The sequence below is a fragment of the Microtus pennsylvanicus genome, chromosome 9 (assembly GCF_037038515.1).
Source record: "Microtus pennsylvanicus isolate mMicPen1 chromosome 9, mMicPen1.hap1, whole genome shotgun sequence".
Lineage (NCBI taxonomy): Eukaryota > Metazoa > Chordata > Mammalia > Rodentia > Cricetidae > Microtus > Microtus pennsylvanicus.
The window spans coordinates 354,252-374,302 of record NC_134587.1 but is presented as its reverse complement, the minus strand read 5'-3'; the positions used below and the strand labels follow the sequence as shown (position 1 = coordinate 374,302).

The following is a 20,051-nucleotide window of genomic DNA, read 5'->3' as shown; positions in this document are numbered from 1 at the left end:
TTTGTTTCTATATTAGTCCTATACTGCTGTGAAATAAATTATTCAGTACTTAGAGCGTAAAATAAGGAACAATTTGTATCTCTTTGTGGGTTAGGGATTCGGATATGAGACAGAGGATGTGGCTCGGTAATAGAATACCTCCCTAATAGATTGTGGCTCTGTGTTTAGTCTCTAGCAATGGAAAAAATAAAACAGTGACATTAAAGCAAGAACAAGCAAGAATTCTGATGCAGCTTGGCTGAGCGATCCTAGCTCAAGGCTTAGGTTTTAGCTAGTGGTGTGAAGCCTTTCATGGTGTGCTGAAGGGGGCGCCCTTTCAGGCTCTCTCACGTTGTTCTTTGAAGACTGCTGGGTGTAACCATTAGTTCCTGGTCATGAAGGAATACTTATAACAGGGCATGACTTCCATAAGAAAGACAGTGGGAGACAGAAAAGGGTGGGCGTAGAGGGAGAAATGAGGAGAGATATTAAGTTCTGCTCATGTTCAAAAGATCAAGGAGAAAAAGTACAGAGGGCCTGCACACCACCAGGAGGCAGAATCTGCTAGAGACCATCTCATTGGTTTCCCATGACATGTACAGAAAGGGACTGAAACATTCATGTTGAACTTGGACATCATGACAGTGTTTTATCATTTGGGTTGGCATTGACCAGCCTGGTTTTCAGCAAGATCCAATATAAAGCTTAGAGTCACTCAGCATCTAAGCCTTTATGTAAATATGTATGATTTGAGCAGTGATTTCAGTTGGGTACCTTCTGACTATTGCCTAGTGGACGTAGAGTGCCATGGAACCGAGTGGGTTAGGAACGATTCCCTAAAAGAGAAGACATGCAAAGTAGAATTTGAAAGAAAGAGGGGATAACGGAGACAACAGAGCTGGGAGAGGAAGGAAGACTTTTGACGAGAAGGGGCATGTGGACAGAGTTCCAGAGGGAGACTAGAGCTCGTGTGTAGAGGTAACTCACTGGAACATCAGTCCTGACATTGAGGGAAATGGTGTGAAAATGAGCTCTGGTACGGGGTCCCGTGACAGTTCTTCCACTGTTTCTTCACATTTTTCTCTAAGGCACATTGGAGAGGGTATCATTTTGGAAACACAATGAAGACGAACACTAAAAAGAAATCCCACATTAGCTCAGAATTGAGTATAATAAAGGGTTATTTATTTAGGGGTAGACTCACAGATCACAGTCCTCTGCTCAAGCAGGGAACAGCAACTGAATCCCGCAGCCAGAAGAGAGAGAGCATGCATGCTTTACATGGGCAGTTATAGAATAAGAGGCCACGCCCAAGTGGGCAGGTAACTTAAAGGCTACAGGCTGTAGGATTTTCTACAGCACCTCCCCCTTTTGTTTAAATAAGAAAGTTCTAAGCCTAATACAAAATTATATACAATAAGAACAAATATCAGGCATAAAAATTAGAATTACAATCAGCACAAACAATATCAAGCAAGAAACATGTGATAAATGTTTCAATAATTACCCTATCCTAAGGAGTTTAAGTCTTTATTATAAATAACTTGGCTAAGTCATGAAAGGAAAGTAACTACAACTATCTAGTCTTCAATCCCATTGGATACCTAAGAAGGGAAATAATATTACTTGAGTAAGCAGGAAATGCAATCAAGCAACTTCCAAAATGTGTAATAAATGACAGAGACAACTGGATACCTGGGCAATCACCCAAAGTCTCATTTGCAACATTGGAGCAACCAACTTTGGCTAATGCCTAGAGTAACTAACAGACCATTTCCAGAGGCAGAAAAAATTTCAAAACCATAGTACCCTGTCTTGGCAAGATTTGAAAGTCTTTTTTCTTGCAAGGAAGTAAGCAGATAACCAAATGGACAAGATGTTTGCCTAACTTCTCCAAAACCTAATGTGCTGATTAAAGACATTTTCCACTAAGCGGTAGATGTTTGAAAAAGAAAATCATACATTCCAAATCAGATAGGCACTTTTTAGTACTCTAAAGAGTTTTTATTTTTATTGTACATGTATAGATGTTTGCCTCTGCATATATTTGTGCACCACATGTGCACAGTGGCTACAGAGGCCAGAAGAAGGCACTGAATCCACAAGGAACTGGAATTATAGGTGTTTGTTAGCTGGTATCTGGGCGCTGGGAATTGAACCTGGGTCCACTGGAAGAGCACCCGGTGTTCCTAATTGCTGAGTGATCTCTCTAGCCCTTTTGTTGTGCTTTAAAAGCAACAGCTCTTTTAGAATAAGGATAGCTTAAGGAAGGTCTCCAGAATGGGCTCTGCGTAGGGTTTCCTAGTATAGTTAATTATGTTCTCAAAGCATTCTCTTAAGAACTGTTCGTGATAGGTTTTTGTAGAGTTCATTTTACAGAGCAGAGTTGTAGCGCCCTGAGACTGAGAGATAGGACTGACTGACAAGGAGTCCAGATACCGATTCAGGGCTATTATGCCGTGCAGACTGTTTGACTCCAACAGCCAGACTCTGGCTTTCACTGTAGCTGTGCAGAAGTTGCTATAAAACATAACCTCAGCAACAACTATGTCTGGCTCAATCTGGGAACTTCACAAATTAAAAGGGAAGATGAGAAAGATCTCTTAATGAGCAGAGCTAATCACCATGCATTCAACTGTAAACAGAAGGCTTGGTGTCCTCTCTTTGAATGGCTAACTTTAGCACTTGAGTCAGGCCTCCAAGCTCCAAAAATCTTCCTGATGGCACTTCCAGGAATGAGACAGTTTTCTTTATACTTTTCTTATGAAAGGACTTTTATTCCCTTGCATTTAGTGTCTTCTTTGGTACAGTGGTTTTGGCATCTCTACGGAAGTTCTAAGCTGGTTGAAGCAACGAGGCAGGACCGCGTTCTACAGAAAGAGGTCATCTCTGTCTTCTCCAGTTTTGGATTCCCTGCTAGCTCAGAACCTGGCACAGAATATTCATCCTCAATACATTTGTTAAATAAATGAAAAATTGAAAACTAAATAGGTAGCTTCCAGTAAGATTCTTAGACTATGATCATAGTCATGAGAGTAGAGCAAGAATATTCGGATCCATGAGTGTGATGAGTTATAGTAGAAAGAAGAAAAAATCTAAACAAGCAAGTTGGATGTTCATTTTGTCCTTGCCTGGGGGAACTAGAAAAACCCAATTGATCACATTTGAGACCATTTATTCTTCTGGAAAAGGGGCTAACCATCTGGAAAGGGGGCTGAGAAATACTGTCAGGATCAGGTAACATAAGTGAAAGTGTTTTGCATTGTTTGGGCATTATGTATCTGCAATACAGGAGCTGAGGAAAGCACCAAGTAGGGATCCTTGGTCTATTGCTTGATTCTAATTTACTGGAAGATTGGGTGGAGTTATAGAGGCCAGTGATGGTAGGGAGGTAAGGTGGCTGGGCTCCTTGACTGGAGGAATCTGGTCCAGGCAGCTCTATCAGTCAGAAGGTACTCCTGACAAGCTGGCTTTGAGGATAAAGAACACACTTACTACGGGATTACGTATTCAGGTAAAAAAAGCATTTATGGGAAGCAAAGCGTCAGAATCAATAGTCTCTGGGTTTGTGGTTCCCTGGACTGCCAGCTGATGGAAATGGGAAAGGACAGGGTTAGCTTTTGGGTGCTTTAGGACCTGCTTTTTCCAGTCGCTTTACTCTGGGGATGCAAGAAGGACAAGGGAAGCTTGCAGAGTTCAAGAAAGTTGGGTGCGACGGTTCTTGGTGACTTGTATGGACTTTCTGGAACTATCTGGGGAGAAGTCCTAGAAAAAAAGGATGGCCTCAAGGCCTACTTTTGAATTCCTAATTTCATCTCAGAAAGAGGCTAAATAGGAGCAGTCATGAAAGGCTTCAATGACTCAAGATGGCCAGAGGATGGATAGTCCTGAGGCGTCACAGAATCCTGGGCTCCTGCGGCACAGGATAAAATGGCTTGCAGTGCTGTTCTGTTGAGAAGATCATAAATTTTGAAGACTAAAATACCTAGGGTTAAAGATAGATGCCGACTCTCATTACAAGCTCAGTTCCAGTATCTCTGTGGTTTGATGTCTTCACTTACAAAACTAGCTGTTTGAGTGATCATGATTAGAGAATTTTATAGTTCAGATTCAGTGTCATTGATTGGTGTGGTTGAGCTTGAAATGGAGGCTTCCATGATGACAGTCTCTTGTCGACTTACAGGCTTTGTCGTTGACAAGTTGTTCACAGAGAATTTATTAGAAATTCTGTGTTCTTTCCAGTTCTCCAGTCCTGACACATTATTGAGAGAACACTCATAGAAGAAGTATGATTTCAATAAAACTGGCATGCCTCTGCAGGTCCAAATCATAACCTACAGATTCATTTGACACAAGGGGAAGACAATGGATTTTATCTGGGTTCGGGTAGTTTCGGCCTTTTGATGGTGTGACAAGATATTGCCATCTACAGATTTCAGGACTGAAATACCATGCAATCAAGTTATAAAAAATTCTTGTGGTTAGAAAAATATTGAGAATTTCATACATTAATATAATGTGTGTCAAGTCTATCTCCCATTCTTTCTCTCAAACTCTTTTTGTACCTATGCTAACACCTTTCTTTCCCCATTTCACATAATTTTTCTTGAACCTGTCAGATTGCACTTTGTGTTGCCTGTGTAAGAATGTGTAGGGCAATACAAGCATGGTAATTGTCCTGCATTATGGGAAGTGTAACCTTATGATTTTATGTTGGGCCATTCATAGTTGTCTGAGACTGTATGTGCCTGGAGGTTGGACATTCCTAACCAGTTGTAAGATTTACATTGATTTGAGTTCTGTTCTCACAAAAATTCCAGGGCTAAAGACTTAATCCTCAACCTGCAGTGTTCCAGGATGTAACTGAGTAAGTGTATTGGGATGGGAACTAATTCTATAAGATGGATGCTCTTATAAAAAGGAAAATTTGGAGACATCTATGTATGTCATGAAAACACCTGGCAGATCTCATGGTGCTTAGAGAGAACTCATCCAACCAGCACCTTGGTTTCAGGTTTCTGGGTATGTCTTCTGTAACTGTGAAACAACATATTTCTGATATATTTTTTTAAGTCTTTTTTTTTTATTTTTTTTATGTATTTTTTTTATTGATAAAAGGAGAATAAAGAAAAGAAAGAAAAAAAAACAAATTTCCACCTCCTCCCAGCCTCCCATTTCCCTCCCCCTCCTCCCATTCTTCTCCCCCTCCTCCCACCCCTCTCCCCTTCCCCCCACTTTTCTCCCCCTCCCTCTCCAGTCCAAAGAGCAGTCAGGGTTCCCTGCCCTGTGGTAAGTCCTAGGTCCTCCCCCCTCCGTCCATATCTAGGAAGGTGAACATCCAAACTGGCTAGGCTCCCACCAAGCCAGCACATTGCGTTGGATCAAAACCGCGTGCCATTGTCCTTGGCGTCTCATCAGCCCTCATTGTTCGTCATGTTCAGAGAGTCCAGTTTTATCCCATGCTTTTTTTGGTAACAGTCCAGCTGGCCTTGGTGAGCTCCCAGTAGATCAGCTCCACTGTCTCAGTGGGTGGGTGCACCCCTCGTGGTCCCGACTTCTTTGCTCATGTTCTCCCTCCTTCTGCTCTAGCCATAAATAGGGACCACGGAGTCTACAATAGGCGAATCTAAAGAAGCTAAGTAAGAAGGTGAACCCAAGGAAAAACATATAGTTATCCTCTTGGATAAGGGAAGTATACAAAATTGCCGGGGAGAAAAGTGGGATGTTGGGGGTGGGGTGGGATGGGGGTAAGGGGAGATGGGGAGAGAAAAGGTAGAAGGAAAGGAGGGGGGACTTGGGGAAACAGGAGGATCGGGATAAAGGAAGGTTGGATAGGGGAGCACGGAACCCCATTTCTTAGTTAAAGGACCCACTTTAGGATGGGCAGGAGACTTGACCCTAGAGGGGATCCCAGGTGCCCAAGCTGAGGCCCCCAGTTAGTTCCTTGGGCAGCTGAGGATAGGGAACCTGAAATAACCCTATCCTAGAGCAATACTGACGAATATCATGCATATCATCCTAGAACTTTCATCTGGCGACGGATGGAGATAGAGACAGAGACCCACACTGGAACACTGGATAGAGCTCCCATATTTCTGATATTAAAACCATCAGGTTTGTAGTGCTTTATATGGCCTTACCCTCAAGAAAACTCATGACTAACCACTATGTAACACTTTGCTTTCTTTTAGGTCATAGGTGTTATTTCTCAAAGGGCATGGGTGCTGACTGCTCTGGGAATTAGAGTTCCACATCTAGAATTTACTTCTATGCTTTGGGCAAACGAGCTGAGACTCCAAAAAGTGTTTATAGGGCATTTCCTGTAGGCATAGAGGAATGTTGACTCACACTAAATTTTAGTAAATAACAAAATTAATATCCGCTTTGAAGGACGGGAAGACTGTGTGACATGGCTAGCCTTAGTCATCATCTTTTGAAAGAAGCAAAGATGCTTTAATCCATAGTAATCACAACAGACTCCATTGTACATCCTTCTGTAAGTCACTGAGGTATTTATGGTTATGACTCAGCAGAATGTTAGTTATTTATGCACAAATATTGTATTTTGCTTAATAAGTGAAACATCCTTTAAATAGTGTTTTCTTTTTTTTAAAGTTCTATCTTTCCACATCTATTGGAGATGATTTTCAGGATTGCTTGCACTTAAAAATTACAAATGCCCATGTTAAAAGTTATTTTCATTTCATTTAAAAAGTGTTTTTAATTGGAATATCACATCCTCTCTCTCTCTTCACCCTCCAGCCTCTCCCAGTTACCATCTATCAAACTCCTCCCGCATTCCTTCTCAAGTTGATGGTTTCTTTTTTAAATTAAAATTTGTTACATGGATATATATGTGTATGTACCAATATATAAAAATAGACCATTGTGGGTTTGTTTTTGTTGTTTTTGTGTATATGGTTGGTTTCAAGGTTGACCAGTCTGCATTGGACAACCACTAAGGGTGTTCATTCCTGGGAGAGGCTAATTTCCTCTTTCTAGCAGTGGATAGTTGTCTGTAGTTCTTATTCTTTCTTTTTCTTTTCTCATAGATTTACTTCCATTTTATTTTTTATGACAGATATTTATAAAATGGAAACTAATCAAAATGCACAAAAGTGGAGCCAGAGAGATGGCTCAGCAGTTCAGCAAGAGTTTGTGAAGGACCCAAGTTCAGTTTTTAGCACCCACATTGGATATCTCATGACTGTCTGTAGCGTCAGCATACATGTGGCATGCACTTTCTCACACACATTCCCGTGATTAAAATTAAACAAATCCTTTTATGAAGAACAAAAACAACACTGAATGCATTGTTTTTTGGATACCATGAATGAAACTTTATTTAACTATGTGGGTTGTTTTGCTCTGCCTGTCAAATACCATTGATATGGAATGGAAATATGCTGCTGCTCAGGGTACACCACAGTATTTGAAGTTGAGAAATAACAGGACATTGGTAGCTTACTTGACAAACCATGTTGAGTTATAAATGGATGCTCTCAAATTATAAGCATTTCTTTCCTAGCTTTTTAAAGGCTTCTATCACATCTTGGTTTCTCAGGCTATAGATCAAGGGGTTTAACATGGGGATAATTATACCATAGAATACAGAAGCTGCCTTCTCTTGCTCCTGAGATTCACTGGTGTGCGGGTGTAGATACATATAGGAGAGAGTCCCATAGAAAATGGTGACTGCCATCAGGTGGGAGGCACATGTGGAGAAGGCCTTTTTCCTTCCCTCAGCTGAAGACATCCGTAGGATGGCAGCCAAGATGTATATGTAGGAGAAGGTGACAACCAACACCGTGCTCATCAGGTTGAACCCCACAAAGACTGTCAGTAGCAGGATACTGAAGTCAATACTGGAGCACGACAGGGCAAGAATGGGAGGCTCATCACAGAAGAAATGATTGATGGCATTGGATTTGCAAAAGTTCAGTGAAAATGTAAAGCTTGTGTTTACAGAGGCATTTAGGAAGCCCATGGTATATGAACCAACCAGCAGCAGAATGCAGAGTCTCTGGGACATGATGATGGGATAACGTAATGGGTTGCAGATGGCCACATAGCGGTCCACAGCCATAGCAGCCAGGATGTAACAGTCAATGGTGGCAAAAGTACCATAGGCTAGCAATTGTAGCATGCATCCCATGAAGGAGATGGATGCTTTCGTCTCTGTGAAGTTTTTCAACATCTTGGGAGTGATAGCGGAAGTGTAACACAGATCAACAAAGGCTAGGTGTTGGAGGAAAAAGTACATGGGAGTGTGCAGGGAAGAGTCAATCTTGATGAGTAGTATCATACCAATGTTACCCATGAGCGTGGCAACATAGATCATGAGAAATATTATGAAGAGGATGTGCCATGACTTATGCTGCCCAGCAAATCCCAGAAGAATAAACTCAGTCACTTTGGTGCCATTATTTTGTTCCATGGTTAACAAGAAAGTTTAAAAACCACCTGAAGGGTTGCAAAGAAAGAAAAGTAGAGGAGGCTGAGGGCGTTTTCCTTGAACATATTCCACCCTGTTTGGTTTAAAAATAAGGCGAAGAATACTTTCTGTGATATGACTTGTGTTGGTTTTAAAGGTTAACATGAGGGGTTAGGCACAGTGACTTACACCTGTAATCTCAGCTGGAGCATATGAGACCCTGTCTTCAAAACAAAACAAGAAGAGCCAAACAAAGCAAAATGGCGGGGGCTGGAAAGATGGCTCAGAGGTTAAGAGCACTGACTACTCTTCCAGAGGTCCTGAGTTCAATTCCCAGCTCACAACCATCTGTGATGAGATCCGGTGCCGTCTTCTGGCTAGCAAGCATACAGACAGACAGAACATTGTATACATAATAAATAAATCTAAAAAAAAAGCGAAATGGCTAAAATGTGGCACCCAGCTTAGACAATTCCACATAAAGTTTGGAGAATTGTCCTCTAGCAGTATCCATATTCTCAGGGACAAGCAAGTATGCCATACATACACCAACTAACAAAGACATAAAAAACACCTTATTTAATTATTTACTTAGTAATATGGAAGAGATCCATGTAGTGCAAATATGTTCACTTCTGTGGGCATGTGTGGGGGCCCAGTCCTGACAACTGGTGTCTTCTTTCATTGCTGTTCACCTTATTATTTGAGATGATTTTTCATAGAACTTGGATATTGCCCATTTACACAGACTGAAGTACCAAAAAGCGCCTAGGCTCAGTCTAACTCTGACCTCCCTGGTGTTGAGATTACAGATGCATGTTGGCAGTCTTGGGTTAAAGTTTCTTTTAAATTAAAAACATTTTTAATGGTGTGTGTGTGTGTGTGTGTGTGTGTGTGTGTGTGTATGTCTGTCCATCCATCCATGTGTGCTAGCTTCTCTGTGTAGATGTGGAAGCCCGAGGCCAATGTTAGGTGTCCCCTCTATTGCTATTCACCTGATCTTTTGATTCAGGGTCACTCACTGAATATAGAACTTGTTTGGTGGGCTAGATTGACTAGCTAGGAAGCCCTGGGATCTTCCAGGCTTCACTCCAGCATCAAGGTTCCTGGATGCATCACTGTGCCTGGCTTTAATGTTAGTACTGGGGATCTGAACTCAAGTCCTTATGCTCATGCAGGAAGCACTTTCGTCAGATCTCCAGCCCTAAAAATGCTTTGATTTAACTACATTTTTCTCATGTTCTTTATATTTTAATGTAAATACTCTAATTTACTTATATCTTAACTTTAGATCCCAAACCCCCAGGATTCCTGGAGATAACCTTTAAGTTTATTAGGCAAGTTAGTTGTTGGCAACAAACACAGGAAGCAGAGAAACTTACCATTTCAGTCTTGGTAGCCGTAATTAGCAATGCCTTTGCAACTGCAGGACAGTAAACCTTTGGAGTCAGAGATGTGAGTGCATTTTCTAGGAATTCCATGTTAACATATTAAAATGAAGACAGCCATTTGATCTTCTCAACATATATAAAAAAGTAATTGACAAAATTTAGCAAATTTTCATGACAGAGTGCTAGAAAAGTGGAAATAGAAGGGGGACTGTGTTAACTTGGTTTAGTGTTTTTTTTTTGCTTATTATTATACTGAATATTGAATAGCATTGTTGACTTATAACTGAAGTAACACGATGTAATAACTTGATTCCTGAATCTACTCAACACTCGTTTTAAGTCTTAGCCAGGACAGAAGGGCATGCAAAGGAAACAATGGGAACCTTGAGTATATGGAGGGATCTCAGTTGTTACTATTTTTAATGATGTATTTGTCTTCATGGAGAATCCCAGAATTATCCTATAAATTCTTGGTGAGGTTAGTAAAGCCATTAGACATCAGTCTAGCATACAAAGGCCAATTCCATTCATGTTTACAACAGACAATATTAATTAAACGTGCACAATTTAATGTTTGTATATAAGGCATTCTGTTTGCTCTCCCTCCTTACCTGTCATCTCCCTCCTACCCCATCACCCCTGCTCAGATCCTCCCTTCAAGTCCCCTTTCCACGTTCAAGCCTTCCTGTTTTGACACCTGCTGAGGTCAGTAGGCCCATCTGTAGGCTGCTGGGTTTGAAAGTGTACACTCACCAACTAAGATATACAACTAATATACTAGCTTGCCCTTTCCCTTAATCAAGACAGATTATTTTTATTTAAAATGTTTAGAGCTGAGGGTGTGGATCAGTAGTAGAGCACTTACCTAGTGTCCTTGAAGCTCTTGGTTTGAGGTTTGATCCTTATTCCTGAAATAAAAAAACAAGCAGAAATGAAACAAACCCCAAATACTTTAATAACAACAAATATAAACTATGTAAGTACAAATCTATCCATAAATGTTCATAATACTTCTTGAGAAAATTTTGAGGGCATAAAGAAGACTGAATTCAGATTGGGTTGTGGATAAAAACTAGCATTGTAAACAACCCCCCATTAATGTACTAATCCAATGTAATTCTTATGAAATGCTATAAAGAATTTTAAGTATACTCCAACAAGCCTATTCCAAATTTGATATGGAAAAGAGTCAAGGATAGCTAAGATAATTTTAAAAGGAGACAAGGTGGGAACCTGTTGTAGCAGACTTCAGGGGTCTGCTATATATGCAAAAGTGGTATTGCTGGGTCTTGAGGTAGGTTGTTTCTTAATTTTCTGAGAAATCGCCATGCATGTTTGTTTTTGTCTTATGTGATGTGTTAGTTTTTGCTTTATTTTATTTTATTATTAGCCCTTAGAAGCCTGTTTGTTTTCTAATGAGAGAAGAAAGGGGCTGGATCTGGATGGGAGAGGAAGATGGGAGAAACTGGGAGATATAGAGGGAGGGAAGACCACAATCAGAATATATTATGTGAGATAAAATATCTATTTTCAGTAAAAAAAAAATTAAAAAAAGAATGTGCCAGAATAACTATTAAAGTTATCAGGCAATTTAAAAGCAACAACAGCAACAATAACAGAAAGGGGGATATGTTCAGGCAGCTCTAGGAGGCACTGGAAGGAGAGAATGGGGGTAGATAGATCATATTTCATTGTACACATCTATGAAAGCAAAAATAAACTGAAAACTAACAAATGGGGAGAATTCAAACATGATAAACTTGAATTTATCCTTGTTCAATTGAAATCCTAAAGTCATAAATGAAACAAAGTAATAAATAAAAATATTTATCATTGTTAGACATACGATAAGGCATGAAGAACTTCTTCTGCTCATTTGTTGATGCCATTCATGTTTCCCCGGCAACACCAGCTCCATCTATTTCTTCAGTTTCCATTGTATCACTAAGGAAAGAGCCATTATTCCTGGTCTGGGACTTGATCTCTCACTCTTTGCTCCTTATCACCTGCAAACACTCAATGACAAAAACCTGATGTTGCAAATGTCATTTGTTTGGTTTTACTTACACTGGAGTTGCTTCCTAGTACACTTTTGGCAGCTGGTAATTGCCCACTAAGGTGTCTCTATTCTGTTGTTTCCCATCAGGAGTTTATAGTTCGGGACTAAGGGAGCAGCAATCACTCCCTTGTGATCTCAGGTTCCATGGACTAGGATACAACTGGGAAAAACAGTGCTCATGAGTTCTCTTGGGCTTACAACATCGTAAACTTTCTAGATGAGAAAGCTTATTTCTTTAGGGACTTCGACTTTTTAAAGCAGTGCCTTGTTAGATAACAGACAATTTCCCCCTTGCTAGAATAAGGCTGTAAATATTTTCTTGTCCAAAATCTGTGTTTGTGTCTTCTTCCTTATACTTGTCACCAGGCTCACAGAATACTCCAGTCAGGACTTGACCATAATCCTAAATTTTCTTTGGGTTCCCATAAGATCATCAGTGATGCCAGTCAACAGGGAGTAGCCTAGAAAACTACGCCCCACTCCCAAAGAATGGATTATGGATTTTTGTCTTTGTTTAGTGTGTTGCTTACAAGTTGTTATGGATAACGGTCAGGAAATAAGCTAAACAATGGAGACTAAATTACATACATTGCGATGGCATTAAACATAGCTAATCAGAATCCCATGGGCATGGTGTTTTAGTTTGCAGGTGTGCATATTAGTTAGTAATGCCTGCCCTCCCCTGCACTTTCTCCTTCTCTATCTTACCCCTTTCCTCCACTTCCTCGTAGATCTCCTCAAGATACTGAGCGGTTTGCACTGGCCAGAGGACAGATATTATTATGCATTTACACTCAAGTTATTAATTTATAAGAACAACTCTAAGAACCTATATGCAATTCATCTGTTAACTTTTCATCCCCAAAGTGGCGGTTAAGAGGCAAAGACTTTGAGAGGTGAATAAGCTATGAGGTTCTACAAACATAACCTAGAAAACTCCCTACCCTTTGCTCAAGTCCCATGTTTTTTTGCATTGAAACCCAGAAGAGGGCTCTAATGGGGATGCAACAGTGCTATCACCTAAGCCTTGGATTCCTATAAATAGAATTAAAAACATCTTTTTTATAAGCCAGCCAGTCTATGGTAATTTCTTAAGTCAGCCTGTACTAAGACAGAAAATGGTTAAGAAATAGGGTGCTGATATTGCCTATACCTAACCTTGTGGAATCTGCTTTGGAACTGTTCAAAGCAGAAATATTAAAAAAATTTCTAGTCATATGCAAGAAAAACAATTTTGGTGAGAGCTCAGAGAGAAAAGAAGAAAAGAGCTATAATAAGGGTTTCTATACTCATAAAGGATACTCAGGTAACCATGTACAGAATTTTTATACAAGCACAGGGTTCCATGGAGATAGACTTTTGAGCAAGGAGATCTGAAATTTTGCTGATGAGGTTTCTAAGCAGAACAATGAAGGAGCAACTTTATTCTTTCAGGATGGCTTATGACAAAATTCAAGAAGAGAAGTGATTTAAAGATGGAGTTGTTAAACAAATAGAAATCAGAATCAAATGCTCGGGGAAACTGAAATTTCCGATTTTTCAGGAATAGAGATGAGACTGTTCAGCAGAAAGACCAAAGAAGACAGAGAAAATGAGATAAAAAGGTGATGCATCAGATTTATTAAACTCTTTAGAGCCACACTATAAAATATTTACATGTATAGATGGGATACATTTCAAGGCAAGGAAAGAAAGACCTCGCAGACGATTCAGAATTCAGCTGGGTTACCTTTTTCACTGTGGGATCAGAATGCTTAGGGTCTGGGGACTGTGCTTGTCAAAGAGCAAGACCAAAACACAGATAAACCATAGGTGGGCCAGGCTTGCAGAACTGGAGCAGTGGTGCAATCCCTGGACTAGCAGAACTGTTCATGGGTGATATTCTGGCTAATTCTATACCAACTTGACACACACTGCATCATTTGAGGGAGGGAACCTCAGTTGAGCGTGCTTCCATAAGATCCAGCTGTAAGGAATTTTCTTAATTAGTGATTGATGAGGGAAGGCCTGTGGGTACTGCCATCCTGGGGCTGCTGGTCCTGGGTTCTATAAGAAAGCAGTCTGAGAAAACCATGATGAGCAAGTCCTTAAGTAGCACTCCTCTATAGCCTCTTCATCAGCTCCTGCCTCTAGGTTCTTGCCCTGTTTGAGTTCCTGTGCTGAGTATCTTGGATGATGGACTGTGATACGGAGTGAGAGCAAGTTGAACAAACCCTTTCCTTTCAAATTCGCTTTTGGTCCTGAGGATCTCTATAAAGTTCTGTCATATTTTGTGAAAAAACAAGCCTTAGAAAATATTGTTTCCTAATATTAAGAATTTATTTTAATAGCATTATAAAACTGAAGGTCCATAAATCAGAATGGATGGAGTTCTGATTTCTAACAATTTGTCACAATTGCTCCGTAAATAGTATTTGATGTTAAATATGCCATCCAACCCAGGGACTTGAATTACGTACAATGTACTCCCCCTGCCCCATATACCCATTTTAAAAAGATGTTTGTATTTTATCAATAACAATACAATGGACATTGTGGATGGATGTAACAATATTCCATTAGATTTTTTAAAGGAAGATTAATAAAATATTTCTATTGTTTCTAAAGTGACTTAAACTTGTGTACCAATTTTAAAATGATAATTTTTGACAACTACTTAAACATATGCAATGTATTTTGATTTGTTACTCCCATATTTGACCTATTACTCCCCCCCCTTTTTTTTCCCCTTCTTACTTGGGACTCACTTCTTTCAAGATGGTTCCCCCTCCTTTTCATATCTTGTTTTGTGTATAGGTCTTTGGAACATCTCTCTCTCTCTCTGTCACACACACACACACACACACACACACACACACACACACACACACACCACTACTGTATAATATTTTACCGTGTGATTAGAATCAAATCAAATGGCTTTACTCATTCCTGTGTGTTGTAGCTTTGTGGCTAAGTTAATAGACTTCTAAGAGTGTAACTGTTTCCTGCCAGTGGTTGTATGGGAAAGGGGTTCTGAGATAATCCCATTCCTCATTCCTGAGAGATACAGGGCTCCTCTGTTAATCCATTTTGACTCTAGGGTTTGATCAAGTCTTCCTCCTACTTTATGATCAAGTAAAAATGCTTCTACCCAATCTTTCTTCCTCTCTCCTCTCCCTCTCCCTCTCTCCCTCTCCCTCTCCCTCTCCCTCTCCCTCCCTCCCTCCCTCCCTCCCTCCCTCCCTCCCTCCCTCCCTCTCTCTCTCTCTCTCTCTCTCTCTCTCTCTCTCTCTCTCTCTCTCTCATCTCTCTCTCTTTTTGGGGGTGGGTGAGTCAGACTTGTGTCTTTCTTAACCTCCATCATATTTCCTTTCATATAAGAATTTATAATAAAATGCTCTCACATTTGACCCCACGTAGTGACGGCATCAATAAAGACCTATTAATGCCCTCTGCCAACGGATGTGTGATGATTTCTAGGTTTTTCTAACACATGCATGTAGGCCATAGACTTTATTGCATATGGTACACGATGCAGCTTTTCAAGCTTCTTTAGTCAGTTCCTATTTCTTTGACCACAGAGTACATGCGACTTCCTCTTCTTCAGGTCCACCCACTTCTCTGCACCATAAACCACTGTGCTGGACTAAAGATTATTGTTCCCACTCTTATCAGAAGGCTCATCTAGATTCCTGATCTCTTTTCTGTTTTCATTTGTCCATTTCTCTATTCAACAAGTATTTATTGAGCAATGTTAATGTGCTTAGAATGTTGTGGATGTTGTGCAAGATGTTTTCCTTACCTTTGTATGGATGTGTTGGTGGGAACATTTGTGTCTCTTAATGGCACGATGAATCACACCATCATTAAAGAGTCAGCAAAGGAGGAAATTGACCATTAACTAAAGAGGATGCAATAACATTTGCTGTATAATTAGGCATCTCTTCAGTTATGTATCCACCTCATTAGGCAGGGTGTGCCTCTACTATGTTTGATGTGGTGAAGTCAGACACACAAAAGGAAACAGTAATTTTCTAGAGAGCCCTTTTTTATTGCAGAACTTGATCCTCCTATGTTTTCCATATTTTAAGAAATTATCAATCACAGCATATAGAAGGGAATCCCACATCACACTCTCTCTTGCCCCGTTTCTTTCAGACAGGCCTTGCACCCCCTCTTTCCCACTCTTTATTAATGAAAACTGTTAAAGTGTGTTTTGTTGTATATCTTGTGGCTCGTTGTTGTGTACAGTAATACCAATGGTGCCAGAGAAGCAGCTGAGAATTCACATCTTATCTACAAGTTGGAGGAAGAAAGACACACACACACACACACACACACACGAGCCTAGTATAGGATTTGGAAACTTCAAATCCCACCCCCAGTAACACACCTCCTCCCAACAAGGCCACACCTTCTAACCCTTTCCCAATAACTCCATGAACTGCTGACCAAGTGTTTAAATATATGAACCTATGGGCACTTTCTTATTCAAACCATCACAGGGGTAGAGATGTATATTCAAGTTTACAGTAATAAAATGGGTATGTGACAGCCACTCTCATCTACACCACAGAAATTTAGTAATTATTATGAAAATAGTCTAGGAAGGAGGCATGTTGGTCCCTAATGTCTCAACATCTATCTATGAGGATTTTCTCTATGTCTTTTCTGGCTCACTCTACTCTACTGCATATATTATCTAGAACAAAGCTATACTGAATTTTTCTACACAGCAATAATGTAGATAGGTGGGGGAAATAAGAAGAGCTATTATTTTCAGAGAATAACATTAAAGAAGATGAAATGTAATTTTCCCACAGAAGACTTCCTAGTGTAAGGTACTGACAATGCCTTTCAGTTTTCTTTACTCTATAATTGATTTTTATTACACATATTTTCAAAGAGGCTCAAAGCTGTACAAAAGAAATAAAAGCTATACATATGGATTCTCTTCCAGAAATGCATAAATTAGAATTTTAATTTTTGCAGTTGGTGGACTACCTGGCTAGAATATAAGAGATCTTGGGTTTGATTCTCAGCACTGAGAAAGCAAGCCTACTTACTTCACAGTTTAATTCTTTTCCTACTCTTTCAGCTGCCATTGATAGATAAGGAATGCCTTTGTGTTACATGAACGTTGGTCATATCTCCCTAAGCTGACCAGGGACAGTGCCCTGATGCCTTGCCTGCTGAGTCATGCTGACATGCAGACCAAGTTTTCCACTAGAAACATTTGTTTCTTGTGTGCCTCAGGGCTTCTATTACATCCTGGTTTCTTAGGCTGTAGATGAGGGGGTTTAACATGGGAATCATAATAGCATAGAACACAGAAGCTACCTTCTCCTGCTCTTGAGATCTGTTGGTCCCATGAAGTACATACATGTAGCAGACTGTTCCGTAGAATATTGTGACTGTGGTCATATGGGATGCACATGTGGAGAAGGCCTTTTTCCTTCCTGAAGCAGAAGACATCCTTATAATGGCAGCCAAGATATATGTGTAGGAAAAGATGACAGCAGATACAGAGAAGACTAAGTTAAATCCCACAAAGATCGTCAATACCATGATATTAAGATCAATACTGGAGCATGATAGGGCAAGAATTGGTGGTGCATCGCAGAAAAAGTGATTAATGGCACTGGACTTGCAAAAGTTTGATAAGAAAGTAAAAGTTGTATTTACAGAGGCATTTAAGAAGCCCATAGAGTATGAACCAAGAAGCAGTAGAGTGCAGAGTCTCTGGGACATGATGACAGGATAGCGCAGTGGGTAGCAGATGGCCACATAGCGGTCCACAGCCATAGCAGCCAGGATGAAGCAGTCACTAGTTACAAAGGTACCGTAGACCAGTAATTGAACTATGCATCCAGTGAAGGAAATGGATGGCTTTGTGCTCACAAAATTCTGCAGTGTTTTGGGAGTGACAGCAGAGGAATAACAGAGGTCAACAAAAGCCAGGTGCTGCAGGAAAAAGTACATGGGGGTGTGCAGGGAAGAATGGAGTTTGATGAGCAGGATCATGCCAACGTTTCCCACTAAGGTGGCTGTGTAAATCACTAGGAACACCACAAAGAGGATGTGCCAAGACTCGTGCTGTCCAGCAAATCCCAGGAGAATAAATTCAGTCACTTTGGTGTCATTGCTGTGTTCCATGGTTAGTAGAAATCCAATATCAGCTTAAAATCGGCAAAGAAAAAAATAGAGAAAAGAAGCCCATTTTATTTTGATTTTAGAGATGTTATAATATTTGGTTTCATAATGACTTCAAAGAATAGTTTTTGAATGTCTATATTTGTGGGCGGAAGTGTGTATGCATGTGTGCATGTATGTGTGTGCATACCACAGGTCAACATTAGCTATTGTTCTTCATATACCATCCATCTTATTTTTGGAACAGAATCTCACACTCTACTTGGAACTCATTGGATTCACTGGTGGACTGACTTGTAAGTCAGAAATCTAGCGCCATCATACTGGGTTTTCTTTCCAATGTGTACCACCATATTTGACTTTTTTTTCTTATTAGTGTGCCGGGAAAAATGAGCTTACTTTGCTGACTCAGCTATACCCTTAGCTCCTGCAGGGACACTTTATGATGTGCTTAACTTAGAATTTAAATACTGATCTTTGGTACTTGAATGATTTCATTCACATCTTGGGGAAATTGCCATTACATTTTTGGCTAATTGTCATTTCTATTAATATATCAATTGAGGTTTATGAAAATATGCTTATTTCATTAATGAATCGTTCCTCTTATGGTTTACATTTTGATTAAAATTCTGTTCACTCATGTAAGTTATTGTATATAGGAATCTCAACTTCCATGTGCAGTTCTATATGACCTTGTTCAACTCACGTGTCCTGCTTGCCAGCTATGCTCTGGCTATCATATCCAGTCTCCCGCCAATGTGTCTATTGAGATAGCTATGAAAAACTGATTTTCTTCTTCATATGATTTTCAAAAATTCATGAAAACCAAGAGAAGACTTCAGCTCCGTCAAAATTCTTTACCAGTTCTATGTAACAAGATAATTTCCTGTTCTCATCTCCGTGTAGATGGGTTAGTGGAGTCCAGAGCCTGATGTCCCCCACACACCACACTTTGGTAGCTTTACCTCACTGCCTCTCACCACACCACTCACCTGCGTCCTTGCGAGTGATGCCAAGATTGGCCACAGCTTGTCTCCGTGTCCAATAACCCACTGTGAGAATCTCTCTGTGACCTGCTCCTAGGAACGGAATCGCCATGTTTGGAGGTTACATTACACACATTTCATATGATCAGACATCGCTAGGACACATTCTCTAGCAGATACCTTGTCCATTGCTGCTGACAGGTGTGCTGGTTCTCATGCCCTCACTTCCTCATGAACTTGGTATTTATCCTACAAATTTGTCCAGGAAAATAAGTACCTGTTAGTATTTTTCACTGCATAAAAATGTGGTTATTTGATCATGTTCTTAGTTTTTCAGTATTTGACTTTTCAGTAAATTGTCTGTGGTATATGACAGTTTTTTGAGCAAATAGCATGTGTAACTCAATAATATAATTTTAAGTTCGTATAAGATGATATGACCTTTTGAGTAGCAGTCGCTAAGGAATAAGAAGAAACACCTCTATAGCCACGTCTGGGATCTATCTAATCTGGAGGTTTTCCTCAGTATCCACATTCCTCCATGTACGATGGGTTATCTGCTAATCAAATAAATGATGGGAAGAGAATGGCCAATTACCTGCATGTTCTGAACAACAGTTGCTTCTGAAACTTCATTTGAACTCAGACTTGTACAGAGGTACAGAGACTCACTGACCTGCGCTTGAGTTCCCACTGCTTCGGAAAGACAGAGAGCATTACCCTCTCTAGTTCAGTTTCTGTGCTAGTAAGAAGGCATCACGGAACTACTTAAGAAAATACATTGACTGTAGCATCACTGATGAGTAATGTTTAGAGACAAGTTTAACTAAGCCACCGTGGCTCCGAGTGAGATAAACATGCACACTTATGGAAAGGTACCCACATCATAATATATAACAAAGATAGCATTTCAAAATGTTTCATAGAATTTCACTTTTTTCTTCATAGTTTTTATTTCCCTACAAACAAGTTCAGGAAAAACACAAGCCAAATTTTTGATGATTATTTTGAGATATATAGAGATAATTAAACTTCTAAGCTACCTAATCTATTTTATTTATTTA

The 20,051-nt window shown here is 40.0% G+C and overlaps 2 protein-coding genes across 2 annotated transcripts; both read right to left on the bottom strand.

The window, feature by feature from the left end:
• Positions 1-7,486: 7,486 nt before the first annotated feature.
• On the bottom strand, positions 7,487-8,416 carry LOC142856711 (olfactory receptor 5AK3-like). The gene has a single exon (XM_075984378.1). The coding sequence runs from the start codon at positions 8,414-8,416 to the stop codon at positions 7,487-7,489; it is 930 nt and encodes a 309-aa protein (XP_075840493.1).
• Positions 8,417-17,071: 8,655 nt separating this feature from the next.
• Positions 17,072-18,001, bottom strand: LOC142856710 (olfactory receptor 5AK3-like). The gene has a single exon (XM_075984377.1). It carries the CDS (start codon positions 17,999-18,001, stop codon positions 17,072-17,074), a length of 930 nt encoding a protein of 309 aa, XP_075840492.1.
• Positions 18,002-20,051: the final 2,050 nt, after the last annotated feature.

Excerpts from the sequence above, each read along its gene's own strand:
- LOC142856711 (XM_075984378.1), bottom strand. The coding sequence starts at position 8,416 with ATGGAACAAAATAATGGCACCAAAGTGACTGAGTTTATTCTTCTGGGA.
- LOC142856710 (XM_075984377.1), bottom strand. The coding sequence starts at position 18,001 with ATGGAACACAGCAATGACACCAAAGTGACTGAATTTATTCTCCTGGGA.